Here is a 19,586-nt window from a genome sequence, read left to right as displayed (position 1 = left end):
TTTTTTTTGTGCTTTACAGTGGCTTTTCTGTTGTCAACATTTCAGCAAAAGATACATTACCATAAAAGGTGAAAGCTCGGGTAAAACTTGGAAATTTTAAAATGAGATTGCTGATATGGAGTTTTGGAATGTACAGAAAGTATACTAACAAATTATCAGCAGTAAATAATTTACAAATGTGATTCTTAATCCTTGTTCTTACATTGTATCTACCGGAGCAATAATGTTTGAGGTTGTCTGCAGATTCATTGTGTTTTCTGAGGCTTTTGCAGAATCACCTGTTTCAGCTGATACTCGAGTTGCTTCAAAGGCTTTCTTTGAAGTCACCACAATATCAGAGTTTAATATTATGGCCTTGTCTATAGGTGCAGCCTGAGTGTATGGGATATCACTAGCTGATCCAACAGTATAAAGAGAGGATTTTGCCTTTTATTCAGAGACACAAGGTTATCCACTAGTGCTACTACTGATGCTACCACAAATGAAGGATACCTTCATTTTATGTTCTATCTCAGGTAGAGTAAATCGGGAATGCTTGTTTAGGAATGGCAGTGTAGTGATTAGGGTGACTGCATTTTTATGTGATTCTATATTGGGAATGTTCATCTGAGTGCCAGGAGTTAACGGTTATCTGGGACAGGTATTGCTGTCTTGACCATCACACAGTATAGGAGACTGAGCTCTTCTAATTTAAGTGCTAAAGAACTCTTAAATTTTAAGGACAAATAGTAGGAAGATAAGTAATAGAAATATGCCTATGTTTTAGTTTTTTACTGTTCCATGTGAGATCTGTGTTTAATTGTTCTATTTTTAGACATTTATTTTAAGATTTCTAAAATAGGTGTCTACATTAAATAAGTGGCTCAGTTTTCAAGTTTGCTGACTGTCTGCAGCTCTTACATGTGTGCAGAATTTTTTCTTGTTCCTCAAAAAAAATGTTAATATAATTTCCATGCTCAACGTTCTTTTATTGCAGATGTGAGTCACTTGAATCTACCATGACTTTAGTTTTTTAAACTCTTTTTCTTCCTAGTGAGATTTTCATGAACTCCATTAACAGTATACTGGGGATGTAAGTGGAATTGGGAAGTTCAGGAATTCCTTTATTCAGGGAATTCATGAGCTCCAAAAGGAATTATAGACACTTCTTGTAAAACAAAAAATAAATCAAAACTTTTCTAACTCCATTGTGTAATTCTATCATAAAGTTTTCATATGCTGTCTTAAGAGTAGGTAAGGGGTTTTTTTGTGTGCGTCCATAATCTTTGAAAGCTATCCTGTCCTCTCTGTTATAAAGGCTAGGAAACATTTTCATACTTTTACATCTGCATTTTTGCTCTTGACCAATGTCCTATTTGTCCTTGTGCTCATGCTGGCTATTTGCTCACATGACTCCTCTTCTTCCCTAGATGCTATTCCTCTGGTGTTTTTAAAGACAGCAGGCACAGCCTCTTCTTTCATTTTGCTAGGCTAACAAAGCTAAACTCTTTTACTCTGCACTTGTGAAACAAATTATTCATTCTAATGGTGACCCTATTAACCGTCCTTTACACTCATTCTATTCTGGACTGATTTTTCCTGAGCCCAGCCTGTGTAGCATATTTCTGATTAGGCCTTTAAAATCAGAGACTTTCCCTGCCTAATGGAAATGCGTCATCTTGTATGTTCTGGACTGTATTTGCCTTTTTTTTTTATTGCTAAATCAGAGTGGCTCTGAGTCATCCTGTGATCATCCAGTGCTTTCAGGTCCTTTTCCTTGTCTGTTGCTTTCCAAAGTGGTCTGTTTAATCAGTTTATAATAGAAATTCTCATTATAAATCTGTAAAATGTATTATTTTGAACATTTCTTAGGTGACGTTCTTCTTTGTTTCAAGGTCATCAAATGAAAATTGGAAGTCCCTAAACTGATCTTCATAGAAACTTTCGATATATTCACCCCAGCCTGCCTTTCCCTTTCAAAGTAAATAATTGTATTGTCAATTTTAACTTGTGCCTTGTTCACCTGACTATTTCTTACTAATTCTCAACCTCTCAACTCAGCTATCAGTTTTCTATGTAGTATCCAATATTTTATTGAAGACCAACGAAATTAGGTGAATTATATTGCCTTGTCTAGAAAAACAGTTGTCAAGGAGGACTATCATTCCTTGAGTGTGGCATTATTTACCTTTGGTAAACCTACCCTGTCTCCTTTTGTGTCATTTTTTTCTTTGATTTTTTTTTTCTTTTTCTCTTTTTCCCTCGTGATCTCAGATTAACAGGTCAGTTGTTGCTTGTAGAATTCTATGCATTTTCCTTTTCTTAGGAAAAAAGTATTACAATTTTTCTGACCGTATTTTCATGGATGCATTAATAATGAAGTCCTAAATGCTGACCTATGGTTTGGAGGAATAATGCATGAATGCACAAGCAACTTCAGTGCATCACACTGGAATGCAGAAACATTGACATAGTGGTCCACATAGAAGCGCCTAAAGGACACCACATTTTCATGCGATTTACCAGTCAACTCTTTTGAGCTTGTTAAAAGCATCCTGTCTTCAGACACAGAAGCAGACAAATACGGCAGCAGCAGCTGTGAGTGAAGTTGTGAACTGTGCAATAAAGCTGTTCATTCGTGCATAGGTCTATACCGTTATCTTCATGCCAAACTTGGTTCACTCATTTATCCTAACTGTAGATCATTTTACAGAGCAATCGTCAGTGCTCTGTAACCAACTTGGTAGATTCTTAAAAAAAAAAAAAATGTGTCCTTTGATTTCATACTGTTTTGTTTCACTGATCAGTGGTTTTTTTTCATTTTCGTAGGCTTTCTGATTATACTTATTGTCCTTTTTGATCTGCCAATCCATTCTTGATCTTGCCAGTCCTATTAACTTTTATCTGTGAATTTACTGAGTTTGCCAAGTTTTCAAATTTGAAATACAAAATCCTAATGTGGAGACTACATTTATTTTTTACTTTTATTAGAAAAGGGTTACTGACAATCAGGTTTTCCAAGATTATTTTATATTACCAGCTTTTCTAAAGTTTCCATGCTGTTTGCTAAATCTAACATTTCTATAGCATGACTATAGAAAATCTTTATTATGAATTAGTGAGAACTTTAAACACAAAATAAGATGGTTTTGTACCTTTTCATACAATTTGCCTATATTTCTTGTTGATGCCACAGTTTCACTATGCATTAAAACATCATTTATGCCTGGCTAGAACAAAGATATCTTGGACTCTGTACTTAGGTTTCCGGATATTGAGATGGATGTGGAATGCAGCATTACTACATAATGACTTTATCACATAATAATCCTAACATGCTTAGCAATTTCATCTTAATAGCCAGCTGATTTTATGTTGCATTTTTGGAGGTACCTCTTCCTTTCTCTCTAGGAATCTATATAAATTTTGCTTTTCACTTGCTAGTTATCCCTGAGCCTTTCCAGACTTGTGTTTAAACACCAGTCTAAAAAGGGTAGTTAAACTGTTACAAATCAGGAGCAAGGTTATGTAGATATGTTAATATGGCTGGGGATCTCCAACTTCCCTTGCTTCATACTCTCCTATTTTAAAAATATCAGTCCTCTTTTAAGACCTGTTGAATTGTTTGTCGTTGAGTATGTGTCTTGTATAACCATATTTCTTCAAACTGGCATTGTTTCCGTTCTTTTTACAGAACCTTTATTTGGCATTTTCCCAGGCAGTGTATATTTTGGGGTTTTTTTGTTGATACTTTTCATACCAGAAAAAGAGATCAGTACTCATGTACAGTCTACCTAAAGCCTCACAGCACTGGGCCAAATGCCTGTCCTTATCTCATATATCATGTGCTGAGATAATTCCAAAGGAGTGTTATTTAAATATCTACCACGAGAGACAGCTGAAAAAGCAATTTTTCACTTTTTTGTTATGTTTACCACCAGACCTTTAACATAAAACCCAAACTGAAATCTTCAATTGCTTCTAAGGAGCTGCTGTCTTGTTTGAGGGCCTAAATAAAATCTATTGTATATATATAAATACTTTATTTGCTTGATTTTATTATGATGACCACACTGTTAACTCAGTCAGTACGTATTTAGTAATACAGGCTATTACCTGTAGAGCTTAGTTTCTGCTTTTTGTTTACTGCTACTGTAACTTGATATAGCTTGTGCCTACTTTGGCAACACCCTTGGGTCTTTAATAATATAATATATGGAATCTTGCATCTGAATCTATAAAACACCTCATCACATTCTTTAAAATCCGGAAGCAATGGAGCTGCTTTTCCAGTTCTCTGCAACGCATTCAGGTGATTTCATTTACTACTTTTTTTTTTTCCCTCCAGTTTTCTTCTGACCTCTTGTTAAGGTGCTGTTTTTTAAGTTAAGGAAATTGCCGACTGGAAAAATATACCTTACGACTGTTCTGAGAACTCAAAATTGGATGCTTTCCTGTGAAATATATTTTATCTCAAACAGAAATACTGTGCTTGAACTCAAAATCAATCCAGTATCAAGGCACACGCAAGGAAGAGCTACTGAAAATAATTTAATATATGTCATTTCTCAGTGGTTACCAAGTATCTTCCTTGATAACGATTGTCTGATAATGGGTATAGTCTCTCAATATTATGCTAAATTTTAGACAAGTAGAACAAGATAATGGGGAAGCAATGTTGAAAATGGGAGCCGGTCTCTTTAAAGAATTGTGAAAGTAGAAAGCCAACATATCACAAAGGCACCTAAGGCAAGAGGCTGTCTTCCCTAAACACTTAAAAACTCCTTGTAAATGCTAGCATTGATTATGAGGAATGGACTGCTGACCAGAATAAAATTGCCTGGGGAAAAACTTCACTTTAAATCTTTCATTTTTCCCTTGAAATGTTTTTAATAAGGGTCACACATGCATGAGCTGCAAAAATGTCAAGAGTCCATAGCTCTTAATAACCTGAGGATCATTTCCTCTTTAGAATTAGGTTTTCCATTCAATTTTAAAACTTTTGGGATTCAGTTGGATTTATTTGTCTGTTACATGTAACATATATTATCTGTTCCTCAGATATTTTGAAAAATTCCACACACACACAAAAATTAGCTCTGAAATAGAAACCAAAAATGAGACTTTAAAAGTACTTAAAAACTGTACTTTCCAAATTATGATTCAGAGTGTTCAAAACAACCTTTCATTTGGCTTTTTGGAAAGTTTCCCTGGTTCCAAGAAGTCTTGGAAGCCATTATTCCTAGGAGCTGTCCCAGAAAATCCTCAGAGATAGTTTAGAGCTGATAAGCCCTCTTTCCCTGACTGCAGGTCACACAGCAGATTTTTTAATATCTGGGCAGATGAAATGGAAGATAACTGGGAGGTTTTTAAATGCGCATCATTCCTATCATATTTATGTATAAATGGGTAGATCTCTGTGGATAGCTTTCATTTTAAAACACCGGAATTTTCCAGCAGAAAAATATTCCTTAGAAAAATCTACAGTATGTTCAGGAGTTCCTTTTTCTAATGAATGCTAGTTCAATCCAGTTAATAGGACTAAAAGTGAAATGGAGTCATGAAGAGATTATTGACATACTGTTTTGAAAATGCTCACAGAATGTCTAAATCCTAACTAGTAAATTGCTGACATAGAGTCTAATCTTTTCCAAAGAAAATATGAGATGCCAGTGCTGACCTGTGTCACAGCAAAGCTGCAGCTCCCATGCAGGACACTCGATGGTGGTTCTGTCTCTAGTGCTCTTTCTCCCCTCTTAGAAGTGGAGTGGCTTCCTGAGATGCTGCTAGTAGCACGCTCGGAAATGTCAGTTCTTATGTGATATGGTGTCCAAATAAAATGTTAAAAAATGAGATTATTTGTCTGAATTTTGAAACATCTGAAGCACAGTCATTCACTCAAAATTTGATGTTACTGTCATTGCTTTTAGTAATAATCTGTTCCCATATCATCTTTCATCTCTGGATTCTGGAGTACCTTACAGAGCAAAAGAAATACCATCATTTTTATTTCACCAAGTGAGAGGGAAACTGAGGCAAGAGTGGGGAACTGACTTATTCATCACCACACATGAGGTTAGCAGAATCCAAGACTGAGCCTCCAGTCAGGCTCCATCCATCATCTGCCACAATAACAGGGATTGCCTGAGTGCTCAGATCATCTCTCTCCTGTGAATAATGACTAATACTATTGAAAAGAAGATTCTTGCATATCTTAGATGTAAAAATCGTTCACAAATATTTATTCATATTTTTAAACAGCGTTCTGACTGTGTGGGCACTCTCAATGTGTGCATTTTTCATTAATATCCTAGCACAGGAGCTTGTTGGCAGGCATGTTGCTGTAGCAGACAGTTTGATGTTTAATTCTGAGGAATTTCTACGTAAAGTAAATATTTGATGTGCAGCAAGTAGTTTGACTTTACGTGTACATTTGTCCAGTCAAGGAACAGCCCTGTCCCTTTGCCCTTCGCTCTGCCAGATTGCCAGAATTCAAAAGAAATTGTTTGAAGTAACAAGTATACACAGGTCAGTATTCACATTTAAATTGTATCCCAGGAGTGACTGTAGACATTATTTAGCAAAGATTATTAAGTAGTTAATATTACGCGTATTCATATTCTTGGTACATTTTGAGGAGACAAATAAGGAAAAACACTCTCCTGAAGTCTAATGAGGAAATAATTTTCTGTAAATGTGTCTTTTTGTCATGTAAGTAATTTGATGTTGCTGCATGTGTGAGATTTGCTCAGTCAGCCCAAGGAGTGTGACCAGTCCACACTACATCCATTTGTAGCGTGCGTACAGCTCTCCTTCACTGCGTTTGACTTTGCCTCTGTGAGGCGAAGCTGTAGTCTGCGGGTAAGACTTGGGGCACCGTGGTCGGGTTCCTTTCTTCTATGCTATATAGTGAAGGGTTTCTGTGTGGACAGAGACAGGGTGATAGTGAGGAGGTGAGGGGTGGACATCACCTTGGTCTTTCCCCCCCAGCTGTGCAACCTGTCATCAGGCCTGCATGCCAGCTCTCTCCGTTTAAGATGTGTGCAGCCTCTTGTCTGTGCCTCCCCAGTCTCACAGCCAAGCTCTGTCTGCACTATTACTTTTTCCCATTGGTATCAGTAAGTCCCAATGGAGAAGAAATTAGAGAACCACAATGAATTAGACAATTTCCCCTCTTAGCAAAAGTGCTGTAAACCTGTTGTCTTCTCTGGTTGGTGTAGGAGTGCTTTTGTCAAGTCATAGCACGTTGTTGCTCATCCCAGTGCCTTTAGCTGTTGGTTTTATTGTCATAAGCTTATCCAGATGCTTCTAGCTTTCTCTTTTTGTGTATAATAGGTAATTAGTGTAATTTAATATGTCATTGTTGTTGCTTTTTCCAGCACAGAATAATAAGAAAAATCCAATACAAATATAAAGTTAATTACACTGTAACTTCTCTTACACTTCTGTACATCTCCAGATAAGTCTTCAACAGTGATCTGGGGTTTGACAAATGACACTTCTAAAAATTTCTCTACATACTTATTGATAACAATTTTATGGCCAAAATGGTGTTACCAGAGGTGCAGCATATACAGATACTTTGGGATATCATAGAGTAAAACATGTTTTTTTCAGAAGCATGGGATAAAGCCAATTATGACAGCTTTAGTGGATCAGGCAGTGGAAACAATCTAAGGAAGAGTGCTTGATGTTTAGCTCAGTTAATTCAAATTAAAGTCTTCACAGTAATTTTAAGATCTAACGTAGAAATGTCCTGTTGCTATTTGCTCTGTTTTTCCTGAGTATTTTTAGTAAGTGGCATCACCTAGATTAAGTACTTATTCAAAAAAGGAATTTTTGGTGTTATGATTTTTGAAATCGCAAAACCCTTCTGAAAGGTACATTGTAATAAAGAGAAAATTGTACAGAAGCCTTTATCTGTTTATTTAAGCATCCCAAGGACATCACAGACTACTCATGCTTTTCTCCCATATTTATCGTGAGGTCACTAGATGCTTCTCATACGCATTTTAGTTCACTGATCTCTGTTGTACCTTTAATCTCTCACATGTATATTTCTCCCAGCACATGGACATATATTAATGTCATGTTTGTTTACATGATTGTGAAGATTGTTGTTTCACTTCTCAAAGAGGCAGCGCACATGTGCTATGAGTAAACTGTGTGATAATCTATGTAAATTATGTGCACAGAAGCTATACTTTGCTCTTGGGGGAAATGCAAATTAGAACATTTTGTAGTTTGTTTGTTTTTAAATACATACACTTTTTACTTCAAGGCTCAGGACAGACTCCCTGTTTATTTTCCCATTGCTCATCATTTGTTTTTTCTTGTAAATATCTCAGCCTTTAATGATTAGTTTGCTACTTTGGCAGGAGAAAAATGCTTGATGAGTGAAGTCCTCAGAACATAATGTTTGGTGTATTTTATAGCTCTGCTGTAAGGGAATTATCTGCTTGTAAAAGGGTGTATAACACACTCACAACTCAAAGCCATTATAGTGATCTGACAGTCTTCATTCATTTTCTCCTAGTGCCGTCTTGTTTTCTTCTGTTACATTAGTGCTTGTAATATTTTTTAATCCTGTGTTACTAAAACGCAGAGTTAACTGATTTTCCTTATATGAAGCAAGAAAAACATATTCAAAAAATGTGTTGTTTACTGTACTTACAGTTCTCTGCTAATGTAATTTTTTGTATTAATAGAATTATTTAAGTATCCTTTTGGAGAAATGTTTTAATGTACGTTGTCTGATTCTGTTTTAAGTGAAGGAGAAAACCTGGTAGAGGTTGTCTCTTTAAATCATGTCTGCAGTGTTGATGGACCCTCTAGCAGGCACGGTAAGAACCATTCTCACCTCTGCAGCAGGGAGCTTGACCATATAGACTCTCACATTCAATCAAAACGTTTTCCCTTTTAATATGCACTGTACCAATCCTATTCCCATGGTTACAGCTTGTGCTTCTTTGGTTGCTTCCAGTCCGTTGGAAAAGGAAGGCAGCATACATTTCTTGTACAGGAGTTTAAAACATCATGAAAGCAACCCTGTTGTGATTTGCATTTTAAATGTTTCTTTTTTTTTCTCATTGTACAGAATGCTGTAGCAGTAGCTTCAGTTCATTTGCCACAGTCTGTCTTCTCTCAGTCTTCAGCCTGGCAATCTGTTGATAACTCCACTTGCAAGCTACAGTTTATTGTGTTTCGGAATGGAAAACTCTTTCCTAGCACAGGAAACTCATCAAATCTTGCAGACGATGGGAAACGTAGGACAGTTGCCACACCAGCTGTTTTTGCTAAAATAGGTGAGGAGTTTTTATGCATTATTTCCTTTAATCTAAAAGCTACAGTATACTTGATTATGTAGAGAATAGAGGATAGAGTATACACTGTGCTGAGAGGCTGGAAACAGTCTCTTTCTTTAGTGCAAATGTTTGCAATTGTTCCTATCTGCATGATTTTATTCAAATTGTCCTGCAAATAAAGAAATACACTTGCTGTATGACTAGAATGCAAATTTTGGACTACTGTTTGACTGTTGTTACAGATGCTTGTTTCTTAAAGCATGGTGCTATAGGAAAAAACCTCATTTTACTCTTTACAATGAAAATTGCAATGTTAACATCGTAGAAGCTGATAAAAATAAGGCTTTTGGCGTGGGAGTAGTGCCCTGTTGCGTGTATCAATACTCACCAGTATACTTTCTGATACGATAGACGTAAAACAGGTGTTGTTAAAGGCTTTTGTCTCAATGTGATATATTGTATGTGCTAGTGAGTCATTATTTTGATTAATTATTCTCCCAGGCAATTTTATTAATTTTATTTGATACTGAATAGTGCTCTCATTTCTATTAACATTTTAAAAATGTTCAAATGTGACTTTCAAATCAGAATTGTCTCAGCTATTAATCATACCATGAAACTGAGCTGTTTCTGCAGTTACATGGGCAATAGTGTAACACTGGTCTTAGCTGAAGAATCTGAAACAAAAAAAATCTGCTTTGTGAAGGATGATTAGATCATTTGAACACATCATGGGACTGAAATGTTCAGATTTATTTATACTGTCACAAGCTTTTCTGAATGTGAGCACTACCTTTGATTTTGACCATTAATCAATGGTCAATGATCAATGCTTTTTCCCATAGTTTAGGGTATCATCAGATCTCTTTACACAGCATTCATCAATAAAGGGTTTTCCACTCCATCTCTCTGATTCAGTTTGTTGCTTTTGCAGATGGGTGCAGTTTTGGAAACCTCACCAGCCCTCTTACTATAGGGTTGAGGCACTTTGCACGGGGTATAGACCCCATTGCAGCCTTCTGGGATTTTGACCTTCTAGATGGACATGGAGGCTGGTGGGGAGAAGGGTGCCACATAATTAGTTCTGCAGGCAATATTACCACCATTCAGAGTACACACTTCAGTAACTTTGCAGTGCTAATGGTAAGTATATGACTTAGCAAATATACCTAAATTTCTCTCTCTCTCTCTCTCTCTCTCTCTCTCCCCCTCCCTCCCCATACATATATGTTCTTTTTATGTGCATCTGTATCATTCTTACTTGTCAGTAACTGACCTTCTGTTTTCTATAATGTTTAGTATAAGACAGTCTTAAAGAAAGTAAGTTATTTAACTGCTAGTAAGTGCATAAACCTGGTGGTCACTTTTAATATCCAGAGACAGGCCTAATCAGAAATGACATTAAATCCAGTCTTACAAATGAAAGTTCCATCAAGGAACGATTAGTATGTAATGGTTATAAATTATAGGACAGGGTTTAAAAATGTATACTCCTGTGTGCTTTTACATCAGCACATCTCCGAGGCTGGTCTGCTTTTGTTCCTGCCCTGCACTGTGTTGATCATACTAATTAGTTGCAGGCATACCGCAATGTTGAATCATTTAATAAATGGAGAGGAATAATATCTTCTGCTCTGTTAAGTAAGGACAGTACTGTCATTGTTGATCCTGTAGGAGTTTTAGTTTGTATACCAATGCTGATAGCCTTCTGACGAAATTACTGTTCGTGAAGAAAAATATTTCTGTGCAATGCTTACACATCAGCCTGCTTTGGTCTGTTCTCAGTCACACTTACAGTTCCCATTGCAGTTATTTAACTATCCTACTTAAGAGAAAGTTACCTTCATGAAAACAAAAATATTATGCATGCAGTAATGACCTATTATTATTCAAGGAATAAAGGAAAGCAAACAAAAAATGAGAGGTTTCTAACATATATAGGTGAGAAAATGTTTGCACTATTAAAAATATTGATTATAAACCAGTTGTAAAAAGATTAGCTAGATGTGTACTATTAATACCAGACTGATCCTGAATGCTGGTGCATGAGTGCATTGTAGATGCTGCTTGTGTACATTACAGAAATGTTTACAGTTGAGTAAATAATGTATTGTGTGTATGTGTAAGGGACAGCAAACATAGGCGACAGGAATTGCGAGGACATGTGCAGAGAATACCAATCTGCTGCTGTCAGATGGAGCCCAGATGGCAGCCAATCATAGCACAAGGCTGTGGCACCCATGAGTTAAATGCGGATATTATCGTCCACTTTGTAAGAACTGATTTCCCTCAGAGTAACTTGGACATTTTTTCACCCATTCCAGAATTGTTCAGAATTTAAGAGCTGTTCCTAAGATTTGACAACATCAAATATACCTAATTTTCTACAGCTTCTATGAGTTCCCTTTTTTCCCTCAGCTGCTTGTTTCCCCAAATGTGAAATACAGTTTTGTTTTGGGGATGTTTTTCTAAATTCATTAAAGAAAGCACCTGTTGACTTTGCAGGTGCCACACCCAAAATGGCTTCCTCTTCCTTCAACTGCTTGGGTTCAGCCTGTTCTTAAACTTTGGGTAGTTACTAAATGTTAACTAATTGCTTGCAAACAACCAATTTCATGGTTTCATTTTGTTTGCAAAAATCATATACTGACATAAGGGCTACAATTATTTTTTGCTTTGTAAAGCCTAATGCACATTTATCTCTGATAAGATGTAGCAGATTGGTTTTTCTACAACTGTAAAGGCAACTGAGGCACTTTTTACTGCAGCTTTTGCATCTGCTGTGTAATGCTGGTTTAGGTCTTGTGTTTGTTTTGTTATGGTAATTCAACTTTGCTTTTTTTCCTGTGTGCATCTTCCATTTTTATCTGAGCAAAACAAGAAAATAGAATCTTAGACTTACCCTTGCTTTGCAACTGATATGGTAGCAAACAATGTGATATGTTTCTTAGCTTATGTTTCACAGTCACTTTTAAGAAAAAAGATGCCTGACCGTAAGTTATTTTAATATATATATACACACACAAATACATCTTCCAACAGCTGTCTTTCTAAACAGCTATTGAAAAAACTTTTGTAGCTTCGTTATGTGCAGTCATTTTCATTCAAGTGTTATTTCTTAATCAGTGTTTTGTGGCATAAAATCAGGGATTATTTTATTTGATAGAGACTACGCTGTTCTGGGCAGTTCAGTTCTCATACCAGAAATTAAAAATATTTCATTGTTCTGCCTAGCTATTAATTTATAATATGAACAATATAAAGTGCCTACGTGTATCTTCTTAATTCACACACAAGTGCCTAATATATTTTAAAATACTAACAAACGGACAGCAAATTCAAAATAGCTAGCATATGGTATGTAGCCAATGAAATTAGCTACAATATTACGATACATGTTATTAATCTATAATTCTCTAATCTATTAAACCATAAAAATTCATAATTGATTATTATGTTTTGGGATAATAGCAGAAAACTAAAGTAGTATCTATAAACTGAAGAGCAGCAATAAAGCAACAGTGATGAAGGTTTACATACTATCAGAATAATGTATATCCTGCTGCGGAACAAGATGAAATAGCAGCCTCAGTTAATCCAACTGTCCATTTTGTAGCTAGTACAGCACATATTCTGATTTGTCATCTTTTTAATTAGTAAGACAATATTCCCTGAACCACTTTTATAAAAGTTGTTTCTGCCTATTAACTGTAAAAGGGTTAAAATAAAGGTTTCATAGAGTCCTTTTTTAGAAAGGCAGTAATCAAGGATTTATAAACTATGATTGATAATTAAAAAGCATGAGCATACTTCAAGTGAGAAGATTCATGTAGAGCCATTTCATTTTTCTCTGTGACAGTTGTTCAAGTGTTGTCAATGAGAGAGAGAGTATAGTTTGGATGTTAAGTTAGAAAGCAGGTACAAGCTCCTTCCCTCACACTGTTCTCACGCTTTCACTCTCCTCCGGGTTGGGCCAGTGGATGAAAGTGAAATAAGACGTAATACAGCATTATCTTTTTCTGATCAGCTTTTGAATGGTATGTCTTAGGGGTGAGAGTAAAATCATAGAATCGTTTTGGTTGGAAAGGACCTTTAAGATTATCGAGTCCAACCATTAACCTAACACTGCCAAGTCCACCACTAAACCACATCCCTAAGCACCACATCTCCTCGTATTTTAAATACCTCCAGGGATGGTGACTCCACCACTTCCCTGTGCAGCCTGTTCCAATGCTTGATAACCCTTTCAGGGAAGAAATTTTTTCTGATATCCTATCTAAAACTCCCATGGTGCAACTTGAGGCCATTTCCTCTCATCCTATTGCTTGTTACCTGGGAGAAGAGACTAACACCCTCCTCGCTACAACCTCCTTTCAGGTAGTTGTAGACAGCGATAAGGTCTTCCCTCAGCCTCCTTTTCTTCAGGCTAAAATACTGTGAACTAAACTCCCGAGTTATATTTCTGTCTTTCCCTTCATATATCATGTGTTTAGACCAGTTCCTATTTTGTCTTTTTTTTTCTGTTGCCTGTAGGAGGAAGAGAGACAGTCACACTCTAGTTTCCTTTGGAGGTGGCCAAAGCCCTCTAGGATCTTGAACTATGAACCTCTGCAATATGCTTTTCTGTTTTAGAGTAAAATTATGAACTTATATATTCTGAAGCTTTGGTATATCTAATTATAAGTATTTGTTCTATAAATACTCTGTATTTGTGCTCTTTTGTGAACTGAGCTGTTTATCAATATTTTAATTTTTCAAGACTGTTTGTGTATGTTATGACCAATTTAGTGCCCTGTAGCCATAGTACATCTGAGTAAAAACTCTTCAGTAAATAACAAAAATACCCAACAGCAACATTGAATTTCAAAATTTGCTGAATATGTTTTGACATACATTGTCCTTTGTTCTTCCTTTAATTTTTATTAGAACAGAATGGCAATTCAATAGTGATGGATATTACTGTAATTGTATACAGCATTTTCTTTTCCCCCTCAGACTGCTTTGTCAATAGTAATTTCCTCAAATCTGCCAGAGAAACACTAGTAAAATTCTTAAATCTAAGTATGCTACTTCTCAATTAACATAAAAGGGATTAATAAATATTGTTAGCATTTTAATTGTAATCCTGATGATAGGTTAAATGAACATAAAATCATAAACTACTCCTTTCCTGTTTTGTCACAATGTATCTCATTATTCCAAACAACATAGATGGGGGTTTTTGTTGCATTTTTTTTTTCTTTGTGAGTATAAGGAGTCATTCTTTGCAAAAGTAGCATACATTCAGTGGATGCCAATTTGAGATAATTAGGGCTGAGGAGACTGAGCTGACAAAAACACAGCATATGTGAAACTATTCTGGAAGCAAACCTTGGAAAACTGTGTGAAAGAGAAATTGAGAGGCCAGATACTAGGAACGGATCATGCTAAGAGTTAACAGGATTTTTCTCCTGTTGTTTTACAAGCATTCCCTGAATCTTTTAAGTCTTTCCAAATTGGTAAGATCACAGTACCACAAAAGCTACATTTTCAATATTTTCAGTGTGACTGGAGACAACTGCAGAATTTTTTAGGCCTATTCATGAAGTTCAATTCTGGAAACAGTCTTTTAAACTTCCAAGTTTCAGATCTTCTCCAAATTAAACAGCCTGTCGAAGCCTTTTGAGAAATTAATTCATGAGTCGGGGAAGTATTACAGAGATGTCATTTAGAAGGTTGACATAACTACAGTATTTGACATTTTCCCCATAGAGAACACAGGGTTTTCTCGTAAAAGGCTGTGGAAACATGGTTCACTACTTTGAAAACTCAGGCCGCTTATAAAGAGAGGTTTAAGACTGAACATTTCAATTTTTTTGGTGTTTAAACACCTACTTTTACACCTACAGAATAGACCTTAGCAGACTTTAAGCACCAAAGACTATGAAAGTGATGCAGAAAGTTTACCTGCTATCTGTGAAATTAACATTTGGTGTAGTGGGAACTGCAAAATTCCCTGGAATTAGATTCCTCTGCATGTGCATAGCTGCTTCCCAGTGTGAAGAGCTAGACTTCTAAGCTCTGCTGTCATTCAGAGGCCTGGCAAAGAGGCACGTAGTCTTCACCTAAGTCCACAGCTGGCATGTACTGTTCACATAACAAAGAATGCTTAGCCCATGTGGGCAGTATTGAGCCTAGCTTCCCCAAGAAGGTTGTTTTTTTCAGAATATTCCTGAATGTGCCAATCTTTTGCACAAAGCCTTGGAGTTAGAGTACTCATAAGAGCAAGACCTGATTTTCATTCCTTTCTCCTTGGGTTACATCTACTTTTTATTAAATTACACTTAATAACATGTGTCGTTTGCTCTGTAAAATGCATAAACTGGCTTGGTACTGGAGACAAAAGATCCAGGCTTGTCTCCTTCAAAATGCACTGACTCTATAACAAATCAAGCCTCTGGCTCAAGCCCTTTCTTTCTGTTTGCTCTTGCTTTCTCTTGGCTTAATGGATCTTGCATTCTTGGTGGTGCAGCTTCAACCAGAGGGTAAAGGGATCCAGATTATAAAGGAGCTCATATAAAGGAGGTCCCAACTCTTGGGAGACAGGAGCTGTAAGGTAAAGAGCTGGAATCTAAGTCCTGAGCCATCTTATTGTCTTCGTGGCTTCTACTGGACTCCTTCCAATTTGTCAATGTCTTTCTTGTACTCGAGTGCCCCAAACTGGACACAGTAGGCAAGATTTGGTCTCACAAGTGGTGAATAGAAGGGAATAATCACTTCCCTCAGCCTGCTGCCTTCACTCTTGCTAATATGGCCCAATATGTGCTTCACCTTATGTGTTACAAGGGCTCACCACTGGCTTGCTTTCAGTTTATTGTCCACTAGGCCCCTCTGATCCTTTTCTGCAAAACTTCTTTCCAGTCAGTTGTCCCCCAGCCTGTACTGCTGTCGGGGTTACTCTGTCCCAGAGACAGGAAACTTCTTATTTCTCTGCATTGAACTTCATGAGGTTCCTGTAAGCTCATTCCTCCAGCCTGTTGAGACCTTGCCAAATGGCAGTCCTGCCTTCCAGCACATCAACAGCTCCACTCAATGTGTATTGCAGTGTTTTCAGCTCTCCATAGAGACCCAACTCTATGGATAATTTCCATATTCTGGTGCTCCTAAACGTCCTAATATTTGGCACCTAATTTTCAAGTTTTGTTTTGTATAAGTAGGAGGAATCTAAATCTTACCATACCTGATTGTTCAAGTGCATTTTTGTTTCTAAGTCTCTGTGGCTCTTGGATACCGCTTCCTTGGGGAACACAATTTCAGGTGTCCTGCTTTAAACACAGAAACCAGTTAGACTATACTTTCTAAAGTCATACTATTACAAGCAATATATTAAAAACAAATGCTTAATTTGCCAGTATAAGTAGATGGATTACAAAAATTTACAACACAAACTAGACTGTTTTTACCAGCTGTGATTTTGTGACAGTACCAGATATTTAGTATTAGTTCACTGTATCTTCCCTTCAGCTTTCTCAGTATCTGCTATTAGATGTCTAAGGGCTGCCTTTGGTATTTAATTTGTCTATACCTCTTCATACTTTCATATTGAGTTTTAACTGATCAGTATAGACATGTCTGTTTCAGTCGTTTTTTGGAATGAAGTCTCAAGTAAAAGTGAAACAGTCCCATTTGCACTCTGATGTTTTTATAATTCTGGTTGTTGCATGAAATAGCTGGTAAAAAGTCTTTTCTGTCACTAATTTCCATCACTAATTGCTATTGTGCCTTATATACTATGGTGGCATTTACAGCTAAAAGAAGCTGGTTTCATACCTTCTTATAAGGGTGAATGAATGACAATTTCTTATTAGACAACATTTTACTGGCTTTGTAGTTGTAGACAGCAGTTTGTAATGGTCAAAGTCCTGTGTGTATTCATTTTCCTGTAGATATTCCTGACATTTTTCAATACCATCATCATTTGAATCCCCTCTAGGAAATAAAATTAAACCTACCTTTTAAAAATGTAACATACAATTATGCTGCTTTGCGTACAGCATGAAAAAAATAGCTTTGTTTTCTGCATGCTGTCTTCCCCAGAGGATTACTCAGGGGAGGCTGACAGATCAATAAGGTTTAATTATCACCAAAAAGCAGACAAGGTAAATTTATTATATATCTATAATGAAATCAGTTTTCAATATACAAAACTCTTAAAAAGAACATTCTACATTGGCAGTAATGCATTATGATACTCAAAAGTTTTACCACTTATTTACTGTACAAGATTAGAAAAGAGATAATAATGAAAAAATGAATATTTTAAAAGGAATTAGCTTTAAGATGCTGATTGTTCTTGATTCTTCTGCAGGCAAAATGGCTGTATTCCTGTAGGACATATGGCATTTGTTTTTACACTGATGTTCAAACATAGTGATTGGTTGATCCTTGCATTTACACTATTAAAAGGTAGTTCTTTAGTACACTGAGTGATGCCACCTCAAGTAAAATCGCTTTCATTTGTTGCTACATGTGTATCTTCAGTGTGTTTCCTTTTTCACAACTTTGTTAACTTTTCAGAGTATTTTTTTTCAGAAATATCCAAGATATTTATTTCATTAAATAACTGCACTGTTACTACTATATTAGTTACAGTAACAGTTTTCTTAATGCACAGAACTGAAGCAAGTGTATACATAAAATTATGACAAAGTCTATTATTGGTATACCAAAATATGATTATATCAGAGCTAGAAGTAAATATTTTATCATTTTCAGCAGAGTATTTCTATTTAAATTGTACAGTATTTACATTACTACTCTAGTAATATGAGCCAAAATTTTACTGAACTTTTCTAGTAAATAATAGTGTACCTCAAGAAATTCAGTCTGTAAAAGATTTAATGGGGAGATTATGCAGATAAAAACAGGACAAAAGATGGTAAAAAAAAAAGGGTATTTGAGTGGAGGTTCAGTGGCAGTTCTGAGCCAATGGACTTTTAAAGAATTATTTGAAATTTGTGAATTCAGTACATCCTGAACGTATATTCATGCACACTGAAAAAAAAAGCAAAATCGAGAGAAGGCCTCAAGAGCGTAGGTCTGTTGCACTAAAAAGCTACCACATCAAAAGACAGAGTTCTTTTCCTCTTCTATTCCACTTGTGGTTGAGGGAAGAGTAGCAAGAGATGTTAGGAGACAGCATAAGAGTACCTCTGTGACAAGTGACTCCACCTCTGACTTTGAGTCTTGGTGAACTCAGCAGGGCTGAGAGAGGACTTGTGTGTGGGACAGGTGGTGATTGAGCAGATTTAACTGAGGTACACATGCAAGCTGAGGAAGTATTTGAAGAGAAATGGGATATGATTACATATATTTACCATCTTGTTCATATGTTATTTGTTCATTTTGATGGTCTTTTTAATATATGTTTTAAGCTCCTCTGTTTTAGAACTGACATTAATATGCATCTGGAGAAACTGGTACAGTCAAACTTACGAACTTTAAGGCTAGTATGAAGAAAAATCATGACTACTAGGGCATCTGTTATTTGTAAGGACCTTTCTGGAAGGTAAACGGAACAGTACCTTTCCCCCTGATTTAATAATTTCATATACTCATGAACATTAGCTGCTTGTACATGGACAAGTTCATACACATAAGTAATGGTGCTGGAAATCAGCTCTCCACATGCAAATGCAATAAAAAAATACGTATTAGCATTACAGTCCCAGTCTCCAAAGGGCAGATTTCACCTCAGGAAAATAATGTATTCCCCTCCTTCTTCCAGGGGAACCTAAAACTGTCAAATAAGAAAAAATCTTTTAAATGTATGCCAGTATTTTCAGTGTTAGAGTTTGCTGGATTGTCATAGACAGTACTTCAGATTTTAGCTTTTTCTGTGCTGGGATGTATATTCGGTTTTGTGTGCACAGTTAGTACCACTGCACATGGAAACTGGCATGTAGACAACACATTGCACTCAGGTGATAGTTTATATGTCTAATTTATAGTACTTGTTTGCAGAAATGTAGTGCCGCAAACAGATGTGGCTTAATACATTACAGTGAACCTCTAATGTTTGGTTTAATTCAGATAGTCTGAAGACGTACTGTTTTCTGTAACGGGCTCTTTTTGCTTTCCATCCATCACATCTGCAGATTTAGCTCCCTTATTATTTCTTACTTGTGAGATCTAGTAATTTAGAATGGGAATAGGCTATGTTTAATTTTACAAAGATATTAATAGGTTTTCATTATGCTTTTCATGAAGAATTGTGTCACTAGGTACTAGCAAGTCCAAAAGGAATGCGTGGATCTTTGCTGT

General features: G+C 36.2%; 1 protein-coding gene across 1 annotated transcript in view; it reads left to right on the top strand.

Annotated features, from left to right (window-relative positions):
• Positions 1 to 19,586, top strand: part of LOC137662585 (adhesion G protein-coupled receptor A3-like) — a 284,198-nt gene that overhangs the window by 220,814 nt on the left and 43,798 nt on the right. The window contains exons 13-14 of the mRNA XM_068399128.1: positions 9,077 to 9,284; positions 10,219 to 10,427. Of these exons, the coding sequence (XP_068255229.1) occupies positions 9,077 to 9,284; positions 10,219 to 10,427 (417 nt within the window). The remainder of the gene's footprint in view (positions 1 to 9,076; positions 9,285 to 10,218; positions 10,428 to 19,586) is intronic.

The sequence above is a fragment of the Nyctibius grandis genome, chromosome 4 (assembly GCF_013368605.1).
Source record: "Nyctibius grandis isolate bNycGra1 chromosome 4, bNycGra1.pri, whole genome shotgun sequence".
In the NCBI taxonomy this organism is placed as follows: Eukaryota; Metazoa; Chordata; class Aves; order Nyctibiiformes; family Nyctibiidae; genus Nyctibius; species Nyctibius grandis.
This window is presented reverse-complemented; position numbering and strand designations above follow the sequence as displayed.